General features: G+C 36.3%; 3 protein-coding genes across 3 annotated transcripts; 1 reads left to right on the plus strand and 2 right to left on the minus strand.

Moving 5' to 3' along the window:
* Positions 1-1514: 1514 nt before the first annotated feature.
* Positions 1515-2532, plus strand: LOC134817222 (cytochrome P450 20A1-like). The gene has a single exon (XM_063826357.1). The coding sequence runs from the start codon at positions 1539-1541 to the stop codon at positions 2493-2495; it is 957 nt and encodes a 318-aa protein (XP_063682427.1). The 5' UTR covers positions 1515-1538; the 3' UTR covers positions 2496-2532.
* Positions 2533-6596: 4064 nt separating this feature from the next.
* Positions 6597-9446, minus strand: LOC134817508 (sphingomyelinase phosphodiesterase C-like). Its single transcript, XM_063826650.1, has 7 exons — positions 8969-9446; positions 8666-8770; positions 8199-8315; positions 7649-7778; positions 7481-7498; positions 7228-7370; positions 6597-6705 (listed from the first exon to the last, which is right to left on the minus strand). The coding sequence occupies exons 1-7, from the start codon at positions 9400-9402 to the stop codon at positions 6597-6599; spliced, it is 1056 nt and encodes a 351-aa protein (XP_063682720.1). The 5' UTR covers positions 9403-9446.
* A 178-nt stretch (positions 9447-9624) lies between these two features.
* LOC134816676 (cytochrome P450 20A1-like) lies at positions 9625-11680 on the minus strand. Its single transcript, XM_063825629.1, has one exon. The coding sequence runs from the start codon at positions 11664-11666 to the stop codon at positions 10260-10262; it is 1407 nt and encodes a 468-aa protein (XP_063681699.1). The 5' UTR covers positions 11667-11680; the 3' UTR covers positions 9625-10259.
* Between the last annotated feature and the right edge of the window lie 11523 nt (positions 11681-23203).

The following is a 23203-nucleotide window of genomic DNA, read 5'->3' on the forward strand; positions in this document are numbered from 1 at the left end:
TATAAAATCCTTTGAAGGGCTTCTTGTACGGATTGTAAATAATGTTCAGTTAAAAAATCAGCCACAAAACTTTTAAAATGGCCAAACTATCGGTATTACAGTGACAGACTTCTCCAAATTTTAAAAATTTTCGAAAAAGAAAAATATATTTTTTCTCGATGAGGGACTATTTTTAGAAAATTTTGAAGGTGTGCAATTTTATTCTTTTTGTCTATTTAACCATAATATAAAATAAAATCGATGTTCGGAGCAAAAACGTTTTTGGTGTATCTCCCCTTAAGGCGCCCCTCCCCCTGCAGAGCGGGGCTAGAGAGGGCCTTTGGTTTGCTGCTCGCATCTGATATATATAAGGGCTTTTTTAAATGATGTACAATGTAATGTGACGTAAATGTGGCTAAGAATGCAAATGGTTATTTTTTATTATCAAACATGTCAATCTTACAAATGTCAACAATCCTAAAATAATTTAGAACCGAAACGTGATCCTTTGTAAAATTATATGTCCCAATAGTCAAATTGACTTGTACTCAAGTATAAAGTTAAACAATTTACTCCAATAACCACGGTCACTAGCAAGTTCTCTCAAATGGAGAATATCATCATACGACTCCAGCAAGATGAAACGCTTCCAGAGGTCAACCTTCAGGTGGTGTAGGAGGTTACGTCTGTGAGCCCCGAGTCTACCAACTTCACTACACATCTCGACAGCAAAACACAGCGCAGCTTGAGCTGGTGATCTTTCATCGCTCCTCAGTATGTGTCCTAGCATCTTCCACCTAGATAACTCAGCACGCTTAGACATAGGGATAGAGTTACTCTGTTTGTAGAGGGTATCTTTGGACATCATACTGCGTGGCCAGCTGACATTCATGATCTTTCTGAGGTGGTTACGGTGACATGCATCTAGTTTGTCCCAGTACGATTTAGGCATTCCCCAGCAACTAGAGTTATTTTTTGTTATATTAAAAGTTCAGAAATTTGTTTGCTCCTATTTGTTTGAACTGTGATTAGTGAATCACAATTAAACCATTCATAATTAAACCAAACCTAACGTATGATTCTCCCCACAGCTTAAATTGAAGAACACAATGAATTTCTATTTGCAATTGATTGTTGGATTCTTTCTGGCATACGTCATTAAGAAGATCTTCTTGACTAAAAAAGATAAACAAATCCCTGGAATGGAACCTAGTTCAAAAGACATGGGAAATTTAGAAGACTTAGGTCGGGCAGGGAGTTTACATCAATTTTTGGTTGGTTTGCATGATAAGTACGGAAAAATTGCATCTTTCTGGTTTGGGACTCAGCAAATTGTATCCATTTCATCTCCAGAGATGTTCAAAGAACAGCAAAGTGTATTTGACCGCCCATTGTTACTTTTTCAATTGTTTGAACCATTCATTGGCCCAAATTCGTTACAATATGCTAATAAGGATGATGGGAAAGGTAGAAGGAAAGAGTACGATCGTTCAATGTCACATAAAGCGGTTACTCGTTACTTGGGGGAGTTCAATGCAGCTGTCAATGAAATAATTGATATGCTTTGTAAAGATATGGAAGGAGGTATTAGTGAGCATGCTCTCTGTACACATATGGCTACATTTGCACTGAAGGTCGATCTGATGACATTATTTGGCAATGTATCAGATGATTCGAAGATTACTGAATTTCATAACAATTACAACGTCTGCTGGTCAGAAATGGAGTCCCGGTTGGGAGGAAAATTTCCAGAACCCGGCAGTGAGCAAGAAGAGAACTTCCAGACAGCATTAAATGGGGCAAAAGATTTTGTTAAAGGAGTTGTTGAAATCAGAGAGAAGCTGGAGATAACAGAAGAAAATGAGAGGTTTATTGATATCCTGATTAGACACTGCGCAGATGAAGACACCCTACTGAGTGATGCAATAACCTATGTTGTCGGAGGGTTCCACACCACTGCTAATTCTCTGGCCTGGGGTTTCTATTTCATAGCTGGTAATAGTGCTGTACAAGATAAACTTCATGCGGAAATATCAGAACATTGTGGAAAGCATGATTCAATAGGCATCTCCAGCATAAACAAATGTGTGTATTTGAAGCAGGAGTTTGATGAAACACTAAGGTGCTCCGTGCTGGCTCCATTTGCAGCTCGGTATCTTGATGAAGACATACTGCTTGGGGGTTACCCAATTCCTGGAGGAACTCCCATAGTCCATGCTCTGGGTGTTAGCCTTCAAAATCCTGAATACTTTCCTGAGCCTAGCAAATTTGATCCAGACAGATTTAGTCCAGAAAACATCAAAAACCGGCCAAGCACAGCTTTTCAGCCGTTTGGTGTTGGTAAGAGGATCTGTCCTGGTCATAGGTTTGCAAATATGGAGGCAGCAGTTTGCATTGCAGCGATGGTGAGGAAGTTCGAGATTGGACTGGTTGATGGGCAAAAGATAGAGCCTGTACATGGACTGGTGACTCATCCCTCTACAGAGATTATGATTACTCTAAAACAGCGTCATTGAATCAGAGGGTTCAACCAGTATTGAAACAGTGTATTTTGTGTGACTTGATAAGACATTGCAATCATTTTTTATCCATGTTTCACGTTATAATTAAATATTTTTTTGATATACTATTAGCACTCAAAATATCTATCATAATCTCGTAGGATTTAACATTGGTATTATTATCAATTACTCTAAAGTATTGATTATTCAATGATAATAAAAAGTTTAAAAAATCAAAAGTAATTCTGCATGTTTGTAGTTAAATACTGTCATAAAGTTTTAGTTTCTAAACATAAAAGTATATTAGATTGTTTTGCATGTAATATAATATACAAATGATTGATTTTGTAAGTTTTATGATCTTAGTTTGATGCAGTAAACTCTCAATTTATCAATTCACAAGGCTTTGCATAGAACGCCAAATTCCACAGGTCTTTAAAAATCCCTGAAAATATCAAAATAAGTATACATAGTTATAAATTAAGGGTTTGCTTTTTGTCGAAATTATTTAACGATTATTTCTAGATTTATCTTAAGACCGAACATATGATTTTTCTAGGTGTGCATGCAATGATTTACATAATTAAATGTAAATGTTATGTTCTTATTGTATTTTTTAATTTTTCTATCTTGCCTTTTTTTCATTTTCAATCTTGCTGAAATATCCATTATATTCCATGCAAATAATCTGTCAAAATTACCACTATTTAAGTTTAAATAATATAATAATCGTAATCTCAATGAAGTTGCAATAAAGATATTACAAGCAGTTGTGGTTTAATTCTTTGTGTTACAGTTGAAAATGGTATGATGAACCTGTTCCCATGGTGATGTGAACCTGCTCATGGCAAATATAAAGTACTCGCCTCTGGAGGACCAGGAGATTGCGATAAAACATAATCCCTCAATCTTCTCCACCTCTAAAATATGCGGGTTTCTATCATGTATCCTGGTGGCTGGTTGTGTATGCGTTTCCATAGCAATAGCAAAACTTCTCACTGAAAACAAGTTTCTACAGAGCCCGTACACGAACTACACCAGCTCCTACTCATTTGGTGTTGTGTCAGACTTCCAGCTGGACCTGAGTTCGGAGAAGTGCTGCAGTTACGAGACGGAGTATAGTTGTCTCTGCTGTCCTAACACCCCCAAACTACTGAACGCTACCTTTGTTTCCTTTGTTAAGGTCCTCAGAATGTATGTAAACACAAAGTTTATACTTTACTTGGGAAACATCGCCAGTAAAAGTAATCAGACCATTCAGACTTACTCCTATTTCAGGTGAGGCGCCCTTTTTTTAAAAGGTTTCTTATTTGGAAGCAAAACATTCTTATATCAATCAAGCTATGTAAATTGTAAACCAGTGCACTGTTTTAGATCTTTACAGTTCAAGGTATCCGCTAAAGTTTCTTTTTGAGTGCAAGATTGGTTAAAGTTTCTTTGTCAATTAGTCTAGAATTACAGATATTTAGATTTAAAATCTAATTTCAGTGAGTTTATACGAGGGTCTGCAGTGAATATACCTGTTTATCCAACACTAGTTACTTAGTAACCTAGTAACCTAGTAACCTAGTAACCTAGTAACACCTGTTTATATTTCAGTGAGTTTATACGAGGGTCTGCAGTGAATATACCTGTTTATCCAACACTAGTTACTTAGTAACCTAGTAACCTAGTAACCTAGTAACCTAGTAACACCTGTTTATATTTCAGTGAGTTTATACGAGGGTCTGCAGTGAATATACCTGTTTATCCAACACTAGTTACTTAGTAACCTAGTAAACTAACTTAACCTAGTAACCTAGTAACCTAGTAACCTAGTAACACCTGTTTATATTTCAGCGAGTTTATACGAGGGTCTGCAGTGAATATACCTGTTTATCCAACACTAGTTACTTAGTAACCTAGTAACCTAGTTACTTAGTAACCTAGTAACCTAGTAACCTAGTAACACCTGTTTATATTTCAGTGAGTTTATACGAGGGTCTGCAGTGAATATACCTGTTTATCCAACACTAGGAATAGACGACAGACCCGCACTTCATTCTAAACTATTCTATGCTGAACTTTATGCGTGAGTGCCTTGTCAATAGCTTCCATAATTATAAGTATACCATTTGCACAGTGGGCACAGTTTGATTCGCCTGACACTGTTCATAGAGCTAACTTATGATTATTCTTGCTGTGTAGTTAGTAACTATAGTAACGGTAACTACTAGTTACCGTGTGTAGTTAGTAACTATAGTAACGGTAACTACTAGTTACCGTGTGTAGTTAGTAACTATAGTAACGGTAACTACTATACTAGTTACCGTGTGTAGTTAGTAACTATAGTAGCGGTAACTACTAGTTACCGTGTGTAGTTAGTAACTATAGTAACGGTAACTACTAGTTACCGTGTTTATACTCAGTAAACTATAAGTCGTCTCCTACAGAACGTGGATTGATCTGATCGGCTGTTTTGGGTGTCCTTTAGCTGCAGATGATGACACAGTCAAAGAAACGAGAGTTTACCTCGCTGCTAACTAACCCACCCTTGTTATTACTGAAAGGTTTCATCGACTGGGTTAGAGGGTATTGCAATTCTGCACTAATGCATGTATGCATATCCACATTTATTATTTGATCATTATTTACAACATACATTTAAAAAATGGAGACAGTGGAAGAAAGCGACGATATTTTAGATACACTGGAGACTTACTAAGAAAGATAACAAACGTTGTTAACCCATCTGCTGACTTACAAAAAGTAATGTTACCGCTGCCAAACCTTTCATCTAATATTAGCAATGTTAGCATGATGCCTTGAATATCTGTAATGCATTTCTTTACGATTTTGTACTGTAAAGTAATCTTTTAATTGATGAAACTTGTGTCCTGTTCTGTCAAATAAAAGTTCAGATATCACATTAATTTTTATTTGTTCTCAATTAAGTGGGACCTCTGTTAACAACAAAAATGCAAATACAAAGATGTTTACGTGAGTTATACAGTGAAGTAATACCATGCTCTTCTGACACCGATCATTATATGTTGAGTATCTTAAGAGTTTGCGACGTTATCTGTTATTTGAAAACATTTAAATTATATACATACTTATTATTTGACAGTTTCAATCACACTTAGGCGATCAGGAACATGTACTGTTTATCAAGTAGTCGTACTAGTTCAAACTCTACTCCTCCCATAAATATTGCAGACCATCTGAAACATGTACTGTTTATCAAGTAGTCGTACTAGTTCAAACTCTACTCCTCCCATAAATATTGCAGACCATCTGAAACATGTACTGTTTATCAAGTAGTCGTACTAGTTCAAACTCTACTCCTCCCATAAATATTGCAGACCATCTGAAACATGTACTGTTTATCAAGTAGTCGCACTAGTTCAAACTCTACTCCTCCCATAAATATTGCAGACCATCTGAAACATGTACTGTTTATCAAGTAGTCGTACTAGTTCAAACTCTACTCCTCCCATAAATATTGCAGACCATCTGAAACATGTACTGTTTATCAAGTAGTCGTACTAGTTCAAACTCTACTCCTCCCATAAATATTGCAGACCATCTGAAACATGTACTGTTTATCAAGTAGTCGCACTAGTTCAAACTCTACTCCTCCCATAAATATTGCAGACCATCTGAAACATGTACTGTTTATCAAGTAGTCGTACTAGTTCAAACTCTACTCCTCCCATAAATATTGCAGACCATCTGAAACATGTACTGTTTATCAAGTAGTCGTACTAGTTCAAACTCTACTCCTCCCATAAATATTGCAGACCATCTGAAACATGTACTGTTTATCAAGAAGTCGTACTAGTTCAAACTCTACTCCTCCCATAAATATTGCAGACCATCTGAAACATGTACTGTTTATCAAGTAGTCGTACTAGTTCAAACTCTACTCCTCCCATAAATATTGCAGACCATCTGAAACATGTACTGTTTATCAAGTAGTCGCACTAGCTCAAACTCTACTCCTCCCATAAATATTGCAGACCATCTGAAACATGTACTGTTTATCAAGTAGTCGTACTAGTTCAAACTCTACTCCTCCCATAAATATTGCAGACCATCTGAAACATGTACTGTTTATCAAGTAGTCGTACTAGTTCAAACTCTACTCCTCCCATAAATATTGCAGACCATCTGAAACATGTACTGTTTATCAAGTAGTCGTACTAGTTCAAACTCTACTCCTCCCATAAATATTGCAGACCATCTGAAACATGTACTGTTTATCAAGTAGTCGTACTAGTTCAACATTTTACCGGTAGGACATATTCGAATTTCGGCTTTCTATCCCACGACCCAAATTTTACTGTTTTGACTGAATTTTTCTTGAATGACTATCTAGCAAAGTATCTAAGGACGGCGCAAGACACGATTGTGGTACTCAAAGTTCAATTCCAAAATAAATCTTTGATAAATGGAAAACCATCTATATTTAATGAGATTTTGGAAGAATTTTGAAAAGAAGCTTGCTTCTCTGTCGTCTCGACCGAAATTTCGCGGTTGCCAGTTTTGATTGAATTTTTGACCAGCGATCAAATTATAATATACAAAGAAGCACTTGCTTCAAATATACGTTAAACTTTAACACACACTAGTTTAACAGGTTGCTAGGTTACTGTCACTCTCACCTGAATACATGAGTGTAACACACACTAGTTTACCAGGTTACCAGGTTACCAGGTTACCAGGTTACCAGGTTACCAGGTTGCTAGGTTACTGTCACTCTCACCTGAATACATGAGTGACCATGAGATTGGTAAACTTTCTGAAGAAGACTGGATCCCATTCCGCTCTGAGTGGATCTGAGGAGCCTTCTTTTCTCCTCCATATCTCTTTTGTACTGTATCCTGGCGCTGAACCCCCTATCAGCATCTGAGTAATGATATGGTTGGAAAAATATCTGAAATATCCAGAATCTTTATCCACTTACATCTATACTAGGGAGGTCTAAGCTATTCTGTTGAAGTTATAAATCTGAAAACCTGAAACTGAGTAAACACCTTGGCTTTTGTTGAATCGAATGAGGAAGCCAGGAGTACTGAGTAAATACCTTGGCTTTTGTTGAATCGAATGAGGAAGCCAGGAGTACTGAGTAAATACCTTGGCTTTTGTTGAATCGAATGAGGAAGCCAGGAGTACTGAGTAAATACCTTGGCTTTTGTTGAATCGAATGAGGAAGCCAGGAGAACTTTCTCTAACCATACAATTTGGGCTTCAGCTTCGGCTTTCTCTTCAAAAGACGCATTCTTTAGAAACAGATTAGTATTTAGAGATATGATCCTGAAAAGAAGTGTGTTAAATTTAAATAAAAGCTGATATTATATGGACTATGGTGCTGATATTGTATTGTGATTGGTGCTGGAAGTTTGATTTCGGTCGGAAGAAGCCCACAACAGAAAGCTTAACAAAACGAAAAGTTTTACTTTTAAAAGTCTGTCCCATTTTCAAATATGAAATTTTCTGAATGTACAAATTTGACAGATTGGATGAAATATTTGCCCAGAAACTAATTGGTCAGTTAATTGATGACGGTATGAAACCAAATTGAGGTACTGGGAGTCAAAATCCCGAATAAAATTGCAAAATCATATTGTCCAAATCTCTGTCCCATTTTCAGTTTTTTAAGATGAAATTTCCAGGATCGAAATTTTATAGTTTTTAAACTAAATTAATGGGTGCAGTATAATAAACTAGACTCACTTAGCACCATAGTTAGTGGATATAGCGTAGTAACCGCCTGCAGTAATAGTTTCTTTGACAGTGTCATCATCTGCAGCTAAAGGACACCCAAAACAGTCGATCAGATCAATCCACGTTCTATAGGAGTACAGTTTACTGAGTATAACCACGGTAACTAGTAGTTACCGTTACTATAGTTACTAACTACACACGGTAACTAGTAGTTACCGTTACTATAGTTACTAACTACACACGGTAACTAGTAGTTAACGTTACTATAGTTACTAACTACACACGGTAACTAGTAGTTACCGTTACTATAGTTACTAACTACACACGGTAACTAGTAGTTACCGTTACTATAGTTACTAACTACACAGCAAGAATAATCATTAGTTAGCTCTATGAACAGTGTCAGGCAAATCAAACTGTGCCCACTGTGCAAATGGTATACTTATAATTATGGAAGCTATTGACAAGGCACTCACGCATAAAGTTCAGCATAAAATAGTTTAGAATGAAGTGCGGGTCTGTCGTCTATTCCTAGTGTTGGATAGACAGGTATATTCACTGCAGACCCTCGTATAAACTCACTGAAATTAGATTTTAAATCTAAATATCTGTAATTCTAGACTAATTGACAAAGAAACTTTAACCAATCTTGCACTCAAAAAGAAACTTTAGCGGATACCTTGAACTGTAAAGATCTAAAACAGTGCACTGGCTTGTTTGATATAAGAATGTTTTATTATATATAATATAAGAAACCTTTTAAAAAAAGGGCGCCCCACCTGAAATAGGAGTAAGTCTGAATGGTCTGATTACTTTTACTGGCGATGTTTCCCAAGTAAAGTATAAACTTTGTGTTTACATACATTCTGAGGACCTTAACAAACGAGACAAAGGTAGCGTTCAGTAGTTTGGGGGTGTTAGGACAGCAGAGACAACTATACTCCGTCTCGTAACTGCAGCACTTCTCCGAACTCAGGTCCAGCTGAAAGTCTGACACAACACCAAATGAGTAGGAGCTGGTGTAGTTCGTGTACGGGCTCTGTAGAAACTTGTTTTCAGTGAGAAGTTTTGCTATTGCTATGGAAACGCACACGCAACCAGCCACCAGGATACATGATAGAAACCCGCATATTTTAGAGGTGGAGAAGATTGAGGGATTGTGTTTTATCGCAATCTCCTGGTCCTCCAGAGGCGAGTACTTTATATTTGCCATGAGCAGGTTCACATCACCATGGGAACAAGTTCATCATACCATTTTCAACTGTAACACAAAGAATTAAACCACAACTGCTTGTAATATCTTGATTGCAACTTCATTGAGATTACGATTGTTATATTATTTAAACTTAAATAGTGGTATTTTGGAAAGATTTTTTTTGTATGGAATATAATGGATATTTCTGCGAGATAGAAAATGAAAAAAAGGCAAGATAGAAAAATTAAAAAATACAATAAGAACATAACATTTCCTTTTAATTATATAAATCATTGCATGCACACCTAGAAAAATCATATGTTCGGTCTTAAGATTTAAATCTAAATAATCGTAAAATAATTTCGACGAAAAGCAAATCCTTAATTTATAACTATGTATAGGTAGTGTATACTTATTTTGATATTTTCAGGGATTTTTTTAAAGACCTGCTGAATTTGGTGTTCTATGCAAAGCCTTATGAATTGATAAATTGAGAGTTTACTGCATCAAACTAAGATCATAAAACTTACAAGATCAATCATTTGTATATTATATTACATGCAAAACAATCTAATTTACTTTTATGTTTAAAAACTAAAACTTTATGACAGTGTTTAACTACAAACATGCAGAATTACTTTTGATTTTTTAAACTTTTTATTATCATTGAATAATCAATACTTTAGAGTAATCAGTAATTGATAATAATACCAATGTTAAATCCTACGAGATTATGATAGATATTCTGAGTGCTAATAGTATATCAACAAAATATTTAATTATAACGTGAAAACATGACATGGATAAAAAATGATTGCAATGTCTAATCAAGTCACACAAAATACACTGTTTCAATACTGGTTGAACCCTCTGATTCAATGACGCTGTTTTAGAGTAATCATAATCTCTGCAGAGGGATGAGTCACCAGTCCATGTACAGGCTCTATCTTTTGCCCATCAACCAGTCCAATCTCGAACTTCCTTACCATTGCTGCAATGCAAACCGCTGCCTCCATATTTGCAAACCTATGACCAGGACAAATCCTCTTACCAACACCAAACGGCTGAAAAGCTGTGCTTGGCCGGTTTTTGATGTTTTCTGGACTAAATCTGTCTGGATCAAATTTGCTAGGCTCAGGAAAGTATTCAGGATTTTGAAGGCTAACACCCAGAGCATGGACTATGGGAGTTCCTCCAGGAATTGGGTAACCCCCAAGCAGTATGTCTTCATCAAGATACCGAGCTGCAAATGGAGCCAGCACGGAGCACCTTAGTGTTTCATCAAACACCTGCTTCAAATACACACATTTGTTTATGCTGGAGATGCCTATTGAATCATGCTTTCCACAATGTTCTGATATTTCCGCATGAAGTTTATCTTGTACAGCACTATTACCAGCTATGAAATAGAAACCCCAGGCCAGAGAATTAGCAGTGGTGTGGAACCCTCCGACAACATAGGTTATTGCATCACTCAGTAGGGTGTCTTCGTCTGCACAGTGTCTAATCAGGATATCAATAAACCTCTCATTTTCTTCTGTTATCTCCAGCTTCTCTCTGATTTCAACAACTCCTTTAACAAAATCTTTTGCCCCATTCAATGCTGTCTGGAAGTTCTCTTCTTGCTCACTGCCGGGTTCTGGAAATTTTCCTCCCAACCGGGACCCCATTTCTGACCAGCAGACGTTGTAATTGTTATGAAATTCAGTAATCTTCGAATCATCTGATACATTGCCAAATAATGTCATCAGATCGACCTTCAGTGCAAATGTAGCCATATGTGTACAGAGAGCATGCTCACTAATACCTCCTTCCATATCTTTACAAAGCATATCAATTATTTCATTGACAGCTGCATTGAACTCCCCCAAGTAACGAGTAACCGCTTTATGTGACATTGAACGATCGTACTCTTTCCTTCTACCCTTCCCATCATCCTTGTTAGCATATTGTAACGAATTTGGGCCAATGAATGGTTCAAACAATTGAAAAAGTAACAATGGGCGGTCAAATACACTTTGCTGTTCTTTGAACATCTCTGGAGATGAAATGGATACAATTTGCTGAGTTCCAAACCAGAAAGATGCAATTTTTCCGTACTTATCATGCAAGCCAACCAAAAATTGATGTAAACTCCCTGCCCGACCTAAGTCTTCTAAATTTCCCATGTCTTTTGATCTAGGTTCCATTCCAGGGATTTGTTTATCTTTTTTAGTCAAGAAGATCTTCTTAATGACGTATGCCAGAAAGAATCCAACAATCAATTGCAAATAGAAATTCATTATGTTCTTCAATTTTAGCTGTGGGGAGAGGAGAATCATACGTTAGGTTTGGTTTAATTATGAATGGTTTAATTGTGATTCACTAATCACAGTTCAAACAAATATTATTATTAAGCAAACAAATTTCTGAACTTTTAATATAACAAAAAATAACCATTCTTAGCTACATTTACGTCACATTACATTGTACATCATTTAAAAAAGCCCTTATATATCAGATAAGAGCAGCATACCAAAGGCCCTCTCTAGCCCCGCTCTGCAGGGGGAGGGGCACCTTAAGGGGAGATACACTAAAAACGTTTTTGCTCCGAATATCGATTTTATTTTATATTATGGTTAAATAGACAAAAAGAATAGGATTGCACACTTTCAAAATTTTCTAAAAATAGTCCCTCATCGAGAAAAAAAATATTTTTCTTTTTCGAAAATTTTTAAAATTTTGAGAAGTCTGTTATCTGTCACTGTAATACCGATAGATCGGCCATTTTAAAAGTTTTGTGGCTGATTTTTTAACTGAACATTATTTACAATCCGTACAAAAAGCCCTTCAAAGGATTTTATAATTAAAATATAGATGACGAAGTTACAGACCAAACAAGGTCGAGAGGAGCAAAATTGAAATTTTTGTAAAACTCAAAATTGAGAGAAATCCTGTTCCAAAAAGTTGGATATGATCATCAGCTACACTCACAAGAACTTTTGAAGCGATATCTTATGACCTGGATGAATGGTAAAATATACAACTTTGATTTTTGCAAAAATTTCAATTTTGCTTCTCTCGACCTTGTTTGGTCTGTAACTTCGTCATCTACGTATATTTTAATTATAAAATCCTTTGAAGGGCTTCTTGTACGGATTGTAAATAATGTTCAGTTAAAAAATCAGCCAAAAAACTTTTAAAATGGCCGAACTATCAAAACCTTAGACTGGCGATTATTTTGGTCAGGAACAATATTTTTCCATGGGACCAAAAGCAACTAATAAATATCACTCCCCTCTATCAGAAACAACTATAAAATCAAGGCCGAGAGAATTTTGATTAACACTGTAAGATTAAACAGAAACTTTAGATTTCGATGTGTTTGATTGAACAAAAATGAATCGAATGTTCCCCTTTATTAAATGTATTGTTGTATTTCAAAAATGATGTTGACTTTTTAAAAGGGGGTGAACTGAACTAATTGGATTTGGAACTGCAGAAAACGATGAAACGCTTCTTCCATTGTCATTTCGTCTTGGTAGCAACGACATCAAGTTCGTCGAAAAGACCAAAGTACTAGGCTTGATAATGGATAGAAAGCTCACCTACATCGAGCACGCAAAGGATATTAACAGAAAGATACTTGGCCGGTGGGCTACAATATGCAAGTATACAAACCGCAACTGGGGATTCAGACAACATGTCATTGTAAGGCTAATTGAAGTTCTCATATATTCACGAATCCACTATGCTGGAACTGTCTGGATCAATAATAGAAGTATCAAAGAAGTTGAAAGTGCTTGGTATAGGACTATAAAAGCAGCTTTGGGTGCAGTGTTCAATGTAAGACTAACTACAGCTGAAATGATACTTGGTGTGTTGCCACTCAACATATCAAACAAAGTGAACTCAGTGAAGCACATCCTTAAACTGAATATATTCCCGAATAAAGAGGATCCACTGAAACACCTTATTGATGACCAAATGAAATCAGGCAGTTACAGCCCACTAACTGGAAAGGTAAAAGATGTATTTCAGTTTCTATTGTGGAAATCTTCGATACTTCCTGAACACTCCACTAATGAGGATCTAAAAATCATAAATAACCATGATCTAGAAAAACTCACCTGTCTATCAATAAAAGGATGCAGCTACAGTAAATCAGTGATGAAACATTACAGTGAACAGCTTTGGCAATCGTCCATAAACAGCCAGTACCAGCTGGAAGGGTATACAGAGGCACCTACAGTGAGCGCCACAAAGCTGAAGTTTCCGCCTAAAACATCAAGGCAACTTGAAACCTTGTTTCTAAGCTTGTTCTATCCAAACAACATAATGAATCAATGAAACAAGAAATTTTTCAATGAAACAAGAAATTTAATTTTAGCACATTTTACAGAATAAAAGATGTAAAACAATTCATAAAATATAATGCCCATTTGGTGTATGACTTTTTGTCCTTGACTGCTTGTTTGGTTTTGGAAGGACAGGTTACTAACGGGGCAAGGAATGCGCGTGCCTGGGAGCTTTTGCACACACCAAAACGCTAGTTCAGTTAAGTTTTTAGAGACAAGGCTCAAATTAGGACTACCTTACTCGGGATTATTACGACGGGTTTATTAACGACCGGTTTTTTTTTTTTTTTATCAATAAACTTTCAAATTGTTACACAAATACATCATTTTATTTCAAAGAAAATATCGCCGAATGACCTTACATGCCTTGACAAGTGACCGAGTGTAAACAAAATAAGGGACACCGAAACACCAGTTGACCAGTAAACTGATCATAGCAATTACATCGGGCCCTAAATGCACCTATAAGTGAAGCGATGCTGCAACCAAGGCATGCTAGGTTTATTCCATTGAACTAATAAGGTTACAGCCTAAAATATAAATATAATAAATAACAATGTACCATAAATCATAATTATAAACACACTTTATTTAACATATTTTATTAATTATACTTCATATCAATTTATATTTAGACAATATAGTTACATTAAGGTAAATTGTTTAACTGTCAGAGGATGTTATATGGTCGTTTAGAACTGTCCAGAGGTACTTAATTAAATGGGTTTTAAACACGGATGGCCTTGAGATTTCCCTTAATTCATAAGGGAGTTTATTCCAAAGAATGTGTGCTCTGTAAAAGTAAGACTTAGATATGCCTGAACATCTGGTCTGGCTTGACGTAAGGTTTTGTGGAACTTGAGGAGAAATGTCACTAATCATACTGAGATCGTCTAGATGTGATCGCCTTAACCTACTTCCCATGAAACGTCGTAAGTAAGGTGGAAATGTCACAACTGACATGTCATAAAAAATATTATGAAAATATAATATATCCTTGTAATCAAACCTTACCGAGAGTGGAAGGATATTTAGTTCCTTACACGCTATGAAATACCTTTTTTTGTCCCTAAGGCTCAAGTAAATATCATTAAGGATCCACTTGATACCTCTTTTTTGTATCGATTCAAGTTTCTCCACCGAGGTTTCTGAATGAGGCCGCCAGACAATTGTGCAGTGTTCGAAATGACTTCTAACCTGAGATAGATAGAAGGCCCGACGTTTTTTAGTGTTCTTGGTGAAGTAACATGTTCTTTTTAGAAGGCCTAACCTCTGACTAGCCTTAGAGTATATCATATCACAGTGATGTGACCAATCTAACTTACTATTGATATGTACTCCAAGATCTTTTTCAATGTCTGTGTATTCGATAGCCGTTTCATTCATTGAGTACACAAAATTAACACTACGATTCATAGAATATGCTCGGGTAATAGAAAGAACGTGACTTTTTGAAGGGTGAAACACCATCTTATTATGATGAGCCCAATTTTGAAGACTGTTAATATCCCGCTGGAGCAGCCAATGGTCATCCTGGGACGTGATTCTACGCCATATTTTTGTATCATCAGCATACATGGTTATATTTGTTTCCGGTGACAAATCCTCTGTAATGTCATTAAGAAAAAGTATAAATAAAGTAGGCCCTAAAATTGAGCCCTGGGGGACACCTGATCTAACCTGACAGGGAGCAGACATTTTATTTCCAATGACAACCCTTTGGTATCTGTTTTCAAGGTAGCACTTGAAGAATCTCAGTAGAGATGCATCAATGTTATATTGTTCTTTGAGCTTCAACAGAATTATGTCGTGGTTGACAGAATCAAAAGCTTTTTGGAAATCAAAGTATATTATGTCAGTGCGAACATTGTCATTGAGAGATAGGGCTAAGCTGTCACAGAAATTTACTAGCTGAGTTGTACATGATTTCCTACTCATAAAACCATGTTGACGTTGATCAATAAGATGTTCACATCGATTGAGCAATTCATCCCGGATTACTTTTTCGTAAACTTTCATAATAATGCTTGTCAGAGAAATTGGCCTATAGTTGTTAACTTCAATTTTAGAGCCTTTTTTATGAACTGGAACAACGTTTGCCATTTTCCAATCTGCTGGAATACATCCAGTTTTATAAGAAGCTTCAAAAAGGATAGCAAGAGGCTTAGACAGGCTCACTGAACAGTACTTTAAAATTCTTCCATGGATATTGTCGGCCCCTTGCGCTTTACTTGGATCAATATTTTCAAGTAAACCTTTGATTTTACAAGTGTCGAAATTGACCTGAAAATCACGGTCACTGGAAAAGTCGATATCTATATCATAATCACTACCCTCTGTAAACTGTTCGTTAAAATATTTATTGAATAACTCACACTGTCCTTGCGGATCGGACCGTAGGCAACCATTGTAGCTGACTGTTTCAGGAATGCGATTAGAGTTTGATTTAGATTTCACAAAAGACCAGAACTTTTTGTTAATGAGATTTCTGTTATCATCATCTTCAAAGTTTGCGTCCAATTTTGCATCAACGAGATTTTTAAAATCCCTCCTAGCTTTGGAAAATTTTAAATATTTTTTTGGATTAGAAGACTGTTTCCATTCGTCATGTAGTCGCTCCTTTTTTCTACATAAATCAAAGACATCTGAGTCAAACCATGGGGGTTGAAATTCATCGGAGACAGATATCTTAGGAATATGTGAATTACAATGAGAAGTGAAAATAGTATTGAAAACTGACCAGGCCTCTTCGACTGGTTTACCACTAAGTAGATGTTCCCAGTTTTCAGAATTCAGTGCATTATTTAAATTGGTCCAATTGGCCCTTTTGAAGCTATAGATTTTTCGTTTGGTAGACTTTTTCTTTCTAGCGTTAAGTCTTATGTCAAATCTTATCGCATAGTGATCCGACCCACAAATACCATGTTTACTGTCAACAATTAATTCTGATATAATTTCTGGCTTATCCGTCAAAACTACATCTAGAACATTTCCCCTGTAATGTGTAGGGTCTGTTACCAGCTGCTGTAAAGATAAATCATTAAACGTATCAATGAATGCTTGTTCAATAGGAACAGAGGAGGAGCCCTCATCCCATCTGACCTGGGGCATATTCAAATCACCAACCAAGGTAATGCTCTGTACTCTTCTACGCCTACGGATGTTATGTAGGTATTGCTTGACTCTATCATGGTTATCATTGCCAAGTGTGCCAACTCTGTAGAACGAGCTTAATATGGATTTTCTTCCTAACTTGTCAGAAAGCTCAATACTCAAAATCTCGGCTCTACATTTGACAGGAATGATTTTAGATTCTATGTCAAGACAATGTTTTATGGCAATAAGGACACCACCCCCATTTACTCTGAATTTCCGACTATTCTGGGGGTCCGGGGGATGAGTAAAGCTAGAACGGTCAAGTCTAAATACTTTGTAATCAGCTGTCGAGATGATTTCACTATCATGGATATTGTCCTTTAACCATGTTTCATTATAAACTACAATATCTGGTTTATTGATATAAATAAAATGGTTTAGTTCGTGAATTTTTGTAGAGTGGAGAGTGGGATTTGCATCTCCAAGTTCACCAAAAGGGATCAAGCCCTGAACGTTACAATAAAAAACTGAGCAGTTTCCCGGGGGTCCTGGATTTTTCATGCTAGGGTTACAAATAAAGATAAGGAGAAAGTTTATGAGTAGTATCCAAAGGTAAAGTGATGCAGTTATATTTTGTAGATATGGGATTAAGCCTCGTTTGGAATTGTATTTAACAAAGAACGTATGTAGTGTTTTACCTCTAATAGATAAGCTACTCATTGTACGTCTAATTGCAATACCAAAGATAACAAGGTAGAAATTGCAAAGTAAATTACCAAGACTGTTAATATTTAGTAGGAGTGGAGATTTAATAAGCTGTATCAGTTTAGCAGGGTTTGTAGGTGGGTTTTCCAAAATACAGGTGGTAAAACAGAGTAACATAACAAGGACGAAATAATAGTACATAAAAGCAAGACATATGTGATGTGGTTTGAATGAGTTTTGAACGGGTGTGGAGTGTATTACTGAATTCTTTGTTCTCTTCTTGTTTGAGTGGCTATTATTAAAGTAGCCAATACGTTTTCTATATGTTTCTAACTCAATCATGTGAAATCTAACAATAAAACGACCAACTGTGGAGCAATAATTCCCTTTACGGTGTGTAATTTGTACTTGTATTATTGTCCGTGTCCAGTTTGTTTGCGTGATCAACGCCCGTCCGTGATTAGTTATACTATCATAATCAGTTATGTGATGTAATCACGTAACTGTAGAATTCATTTTCATCTATTTAAATTGAGAAAATAAGCAATATTCTGAGAAACGGAGATAACTCGTCTTAGATTAGATAAGATGTGATCAGCCAATCAGCTCATTCGAAGAGTGATGGACATAGATGCTGGACTAATATTGAGGCTCATGATGAATTAAAATTATACGTGATATTATTTAGGTATAACTTAGGCTGAAATTTGTTCGAATTTAGTTTACAGGTTATTATGGTGGATTTATAAGGTGACCATTTCCGCAGTTTGTTCTGTCAGCTACATGCTTGTTTAGTCGGTCTTGTTCTGTTCTTGAGTGAAATTGTTAAGTAGTGCAGCAATTCTATCATAAAGATTAATCACTTAACACGAAAAGAAAACTGACATAATAAATTTCTATACTGGCGCCGCAGGGGCAGATATCCTCTCTTTAGTCCTAGAGAAAGTAGAATGCAGTGAACCCAACACTCAGATAGCACGGATTGACCAGACAAATTAAAGTGAAGGCCATCTCGTGCCAGGTGTGAGGTGCCAAATTTCAAGTTATCAAACAGTTTGAAGTTAGAAAAAATATTAAAATATGGTTCGGGGAAAATATGGCGAAATTGCTCAAAACCCACCACATTTTCCCGGTCGCCATTTTACCGGTGTCCAACCTTTCAATTTTAGATTCAAAAATTTTGTCTCAGATGTAAATTTCCTTATTAGAAATAAGCAAGTTTAGAAATTTTCAGTTAAACAAAAAATTTCAGTTAAACAAAAATTTCAATTTTATGCCATTTATTACAGATTAAACAAGTTTACAATAAATCAATTTGATATTTAACGGAATCCTAATTCAATGTGCAGTATGGTTGTCACTCTTTAAATAGGTTAGATATAGGTTGACGGGGCAAAGGAGTGTGCGTGCTGTTCGCTATTGCTCACACCAAACGGCAACCTAGTAAATGTTTTGTATGAACACCGGTCTCCATCACGACACAAAATTAGGATTGTAGAATTTATTGTATAACTATTAGTGCAGTGGAGGTAGCGGTGTGGTGCATTAATAGAGTGACAGCCTACTGATTTAGAGTTGTTTTTAAGTGAGCATAATGGGTATATTTTTGGATCTAATGGCAACTTTAAAATTTGTTCTTTTAATCATTTATTAAATATCAGTTTAAAAATATATAAATCTGGAATCTGTTCACTCTGTGAACCAGTCCTATAAAAATTTCAAAAACCCTCCTAAATTAAATATTAAAAACGTCTCAGTAATGGAAATAGACATACAATTAAGAAATTATCCAATTTCTTAATATCTACCTAAGAGAAAAATACCTACCTAAGTCAATTTCTACCTGTAATACACTAAATATTAGGTTAAATACATAGGTGGTGGAGTCAGCACACATTTACCAAAATCAAAATTGTTTAATAGGAGGAGCCTGTGGGCCGAGATCACTGGATTAAATTTGATGAAGGGGATTGTTTTCAAATGACAGCTGCATTATGTCATAATCGCTTGTGGTCCATGCCGAATCATTATAAGCATATTGCAGCTTTAGAAGTGCCTTTTTCAGGCGACTTTTAGCAAGGCTAATCTTGTAGGAGTAGTCAAAGAGCTTAAGTTTAGGTGCAATTGTGTTCCAAATTTTGGTGGATCTTGATATAAAGTCATTAGATGGGAGTTGTGAAATGATAGTGGTTTCCTTTCTAGAAGATGACTGATAATGCTGTTGCAGTGATGCTGGGCACCTTAGTTTTAGTATTTTAAAAACTTCCATAAATGTGTGATATGTATATAAATTTTTGAAAGCCAGGATGTTTTGTTGCTTGAAAAGTGGTTTACAGTGCTCTAGTTGGAAGAATGTATGGTCAAGTGCCTGGCTGTCAAACTCTCTTGTTCTTGCACATGTAAGGAACTTGTTTAGGTATGCCTCTTTATCACCAAAGAGGACCCGTACACAGTGCTTCTGAGACAGCCAGATACTTGCTGTCCTAAAGAGTGCTGCATCACCCCAAACTGAGATACAATATGTGAGGTGGGATTCAAATAGTGTGTGGTAGAGGTCTTTATGGAGTTCCTTTGGTACAGAGTCCCTAATTCTATTTAAGGTGGCAGAGGCATAGTTTAACTTTCGTTTAAGTGCTGTTATATGAGGCCCCCAGGAAAGCTGTTCGTCAATAACAACTCCAAGAAACTTAGTTGCTTTGGTTTTTTTAATTGGAAAGCCATCAATATGGAGTTGAAGCGAATCTGGCAATTCTACTGGTTTACTAGCCTTTGGTTTAAAATGCATATAACAGCACTTTGACATGTTGATGTGAAGTTTGTTAAGGATCATATACTTTTTTATACAGCTTAGCAATTTGTTGCCTTTCTCATAAGCTTCTTCTACAGTTTTTCCATCAATAAAAATGTTGGTGTCGTCAGCAAATAGTATGAAGGTTCCTAAATCCGAGGAATTGGCAATATCATTTATGTATAGAAGAAAAAGGAGCGGTCCCAAAACAGAGCCTTGTGGAACTCCAAATTTAATGATAAGGTTTTCGGATTTTTCATTAAGGACTTCTGTATACTGTGTTCTATTTGATAAGTAGCTTTTAATAAGACAGTTTGCATTGCCTCTTATTCCATACCTATCTAGTTTTGTTAGGAGTGTACTATGGTCGATTGTATCAAATGCTTTACTCAAATCTATAAATATTCCTAGAACATGGTTTCGTTTTTTTATGCTATCTTCAATAATCCTAACAGAGTAGTTAACAGCATGGCTAGTAGAATGGGACTTGCGGAAGCCAAATTGGTTTTCATCAAGGATATTTTGTGACAGAGCGAAACTGTAGATACGGCTGTATATCACTTTTTCAAATATCTTACCAAATATAGGCAGTGTAGAGACAGGTCTGTAGTTTCCTACATCCTCTTGGTTTCCTTTCTTAAATATGGGAGTAACTTTCCCAACTTTCAAAACATCAGGAAATACCCCGCTCATCATGAGTTTGTTGAAATGTTGGGCTAAAACAGGGCAGATTAAATGAGCTGACTTTTTGATTATACGGATCGGAATATCACTAGATTTGCCATTTTCCAACTTGGAAATTATTTCCATGAGCTCAGTATGTGAACAGTCAGATAGGAATATAGAGTTATTGTTGGATGGCAGGAGGTAGTCTTCAAATGTTGAAAATTCAGAAGCCTGTATAGGCAGGTCAGCTATTGATTCATTTAGAGTGGAGGCAATTGAGTTAAAGTATTTGTTGAACTCGTTTGCAATAACCCTTCTATCTGTTATTTTTCTGTTGTCGATTATAAATGAGGGTTTTATAGTCTTTTTACACTTCCCTCTAAGTTCATTAATGATCTGCCATGTCTTCTTACGGTCGTGCTTATTTTCTATGATTTGGTTGCAAGAGTAAGTATTTTTTGCAGAGTTAATTACAGATTTGAGGATCCTTCGGTATATTTTGAAGGTTTGTTCGAGAACATGGTCTCCATCAGGGTTTGCCTTAGTTTTAGATGTAATCCAGTTATCTTTTAATTCATGTTTTTTTTCAACGGCTGCTGAGATACTATCTGTTATCCAGGGGTTATTGATAGGATTCCGTTTAGTAGTTTTTGGCTTTACAAGTTTGCATGTTGCATCAAGTACACGATCAAATAATTTAGTAAAATCCGAGAATTCATGAGAAGTGTGGAGCTTTGAGAGGTCAGTGTTCAGTAGGGTTAGGAATTTATTAAGGTTGGCATTACTGAAGTCGTAGTACTGGACATGTTTTTCACTTTTTGGACCAACCTCAAATTCGATGTCAGTGAATTCAAATGTTGGAGCATGGTCACCAATTCTATCTGTTATACAACCTGAGAGAACACAGTTACCAGGGTCATTCGTGAGGATGTTGTCAATACAAGATGGTTTGCAATTTGGTCTCTCATGTGTAGGTATCGAAATAACGGGAGCGAAACCATTTCTAAATAAGCATTCTTCAAAAAGAGTATAGTTGCCATGACCAGCATCACCATTCACTTTAAGAAGGTCAACATTAAAGTCCCCCATTATACGTACACCAGATTTAGGGAGGAGTTTACATATGTGATCAAATGACTTAAGGAAATTATGAATGTCACCATTAGGAGGGCGATAGATGACCCCTGAGATGAGTGTGAGCTTGCTGGATGATTGAGTGATCTTAACAAAGATTGATTCAATATCAGGCGTGCAGTAGCCAAGATTTTCTATGACTTCTGCATTAAGGTGATTTGCTACATACAGGGCAACACCAGTCCCTTTCAGCTTGTTCTCCTGAGTGACCTGATAAAAACTGTTGTATTGCGGTATTCTGTATAGTTCTTTAAGAGGTTCATCTGTGTTTGTTTCAGCGATACCAATTACAGAGAAATTTAGTTCAATCCGTTTGAGTTCAACATTAAGACAATCGAAGTTGGTTTTGTTACCATCTAAGTTGACAAAGTAGGATGTGAATTTTGAGTGTGTGGATGAAGGATTACATGAGTTTTGAAGCTCCCTGACTACCCTATTAAGATCAGTTGTAGAGTAGCTCTGACATTGGTCTAGAACATTCGAAATTTTTTGAATAGTTTCGTCATCACATCCACCTTCATCATCGTAGAATTTATCACCACCATCACTAATCATCCCAGAGAAGGGGTTGTAGCGTGGTATCACGTTCAGTGAACAAACCTTACATACCCATAGGCCATTGGTGGGGCAGAAACCTGCTACTTTAAAACATTTAGTATGAATAGCTGTCCGACAGGCTTCACATTCCAGTAGGGGCTGCCCAATGTTGATGGGCCTTGAGCATGGCTCACAGACCTCCTTAATTAATTTCATGATCATAGTTATGTGTCGGTTAGGTTGGACCAGTGGATCCAACCCTTTGTGCTGACTCCCTAGACACCTTTTCCTTCAGAAACACACAGTTTTTCATGTGGCTTACAAACTTAGCTAAACCTCTACTTCCTAAGTGAATCGTGTCGTTACCCCTAGTGAACTTAACCGATAATAGCTTATTGTTATCTAAAAAACCATACATACCCTGAAACCAAATATTAGGAAAACAGTTCTTTATCATCTCCTGTACCAAGTTGTTGTAGAGCATTATATTTTTATTCATTTCATGGATTCTTGATGGTAAAACAGGTACAACAAAAATGTTAGTAAGTGGACACAA

Source organism: Bolinopsis microptera, chromosome 6 (assembly GCF_026151205.1).
Source record: "Bolinopsis microptera isolate Bmic1 chromosome 6, MBARI_Bmic_1.0, whole genome shotgun sequence".
Classification (NCBI taxonomy): domain Eukaryota; kingdom Metazoa; phylum Ctenophora; class Tentaculata; order Lobata; family Bolinopsidae; genus Bolinopsis; species Bolinopsis microptera.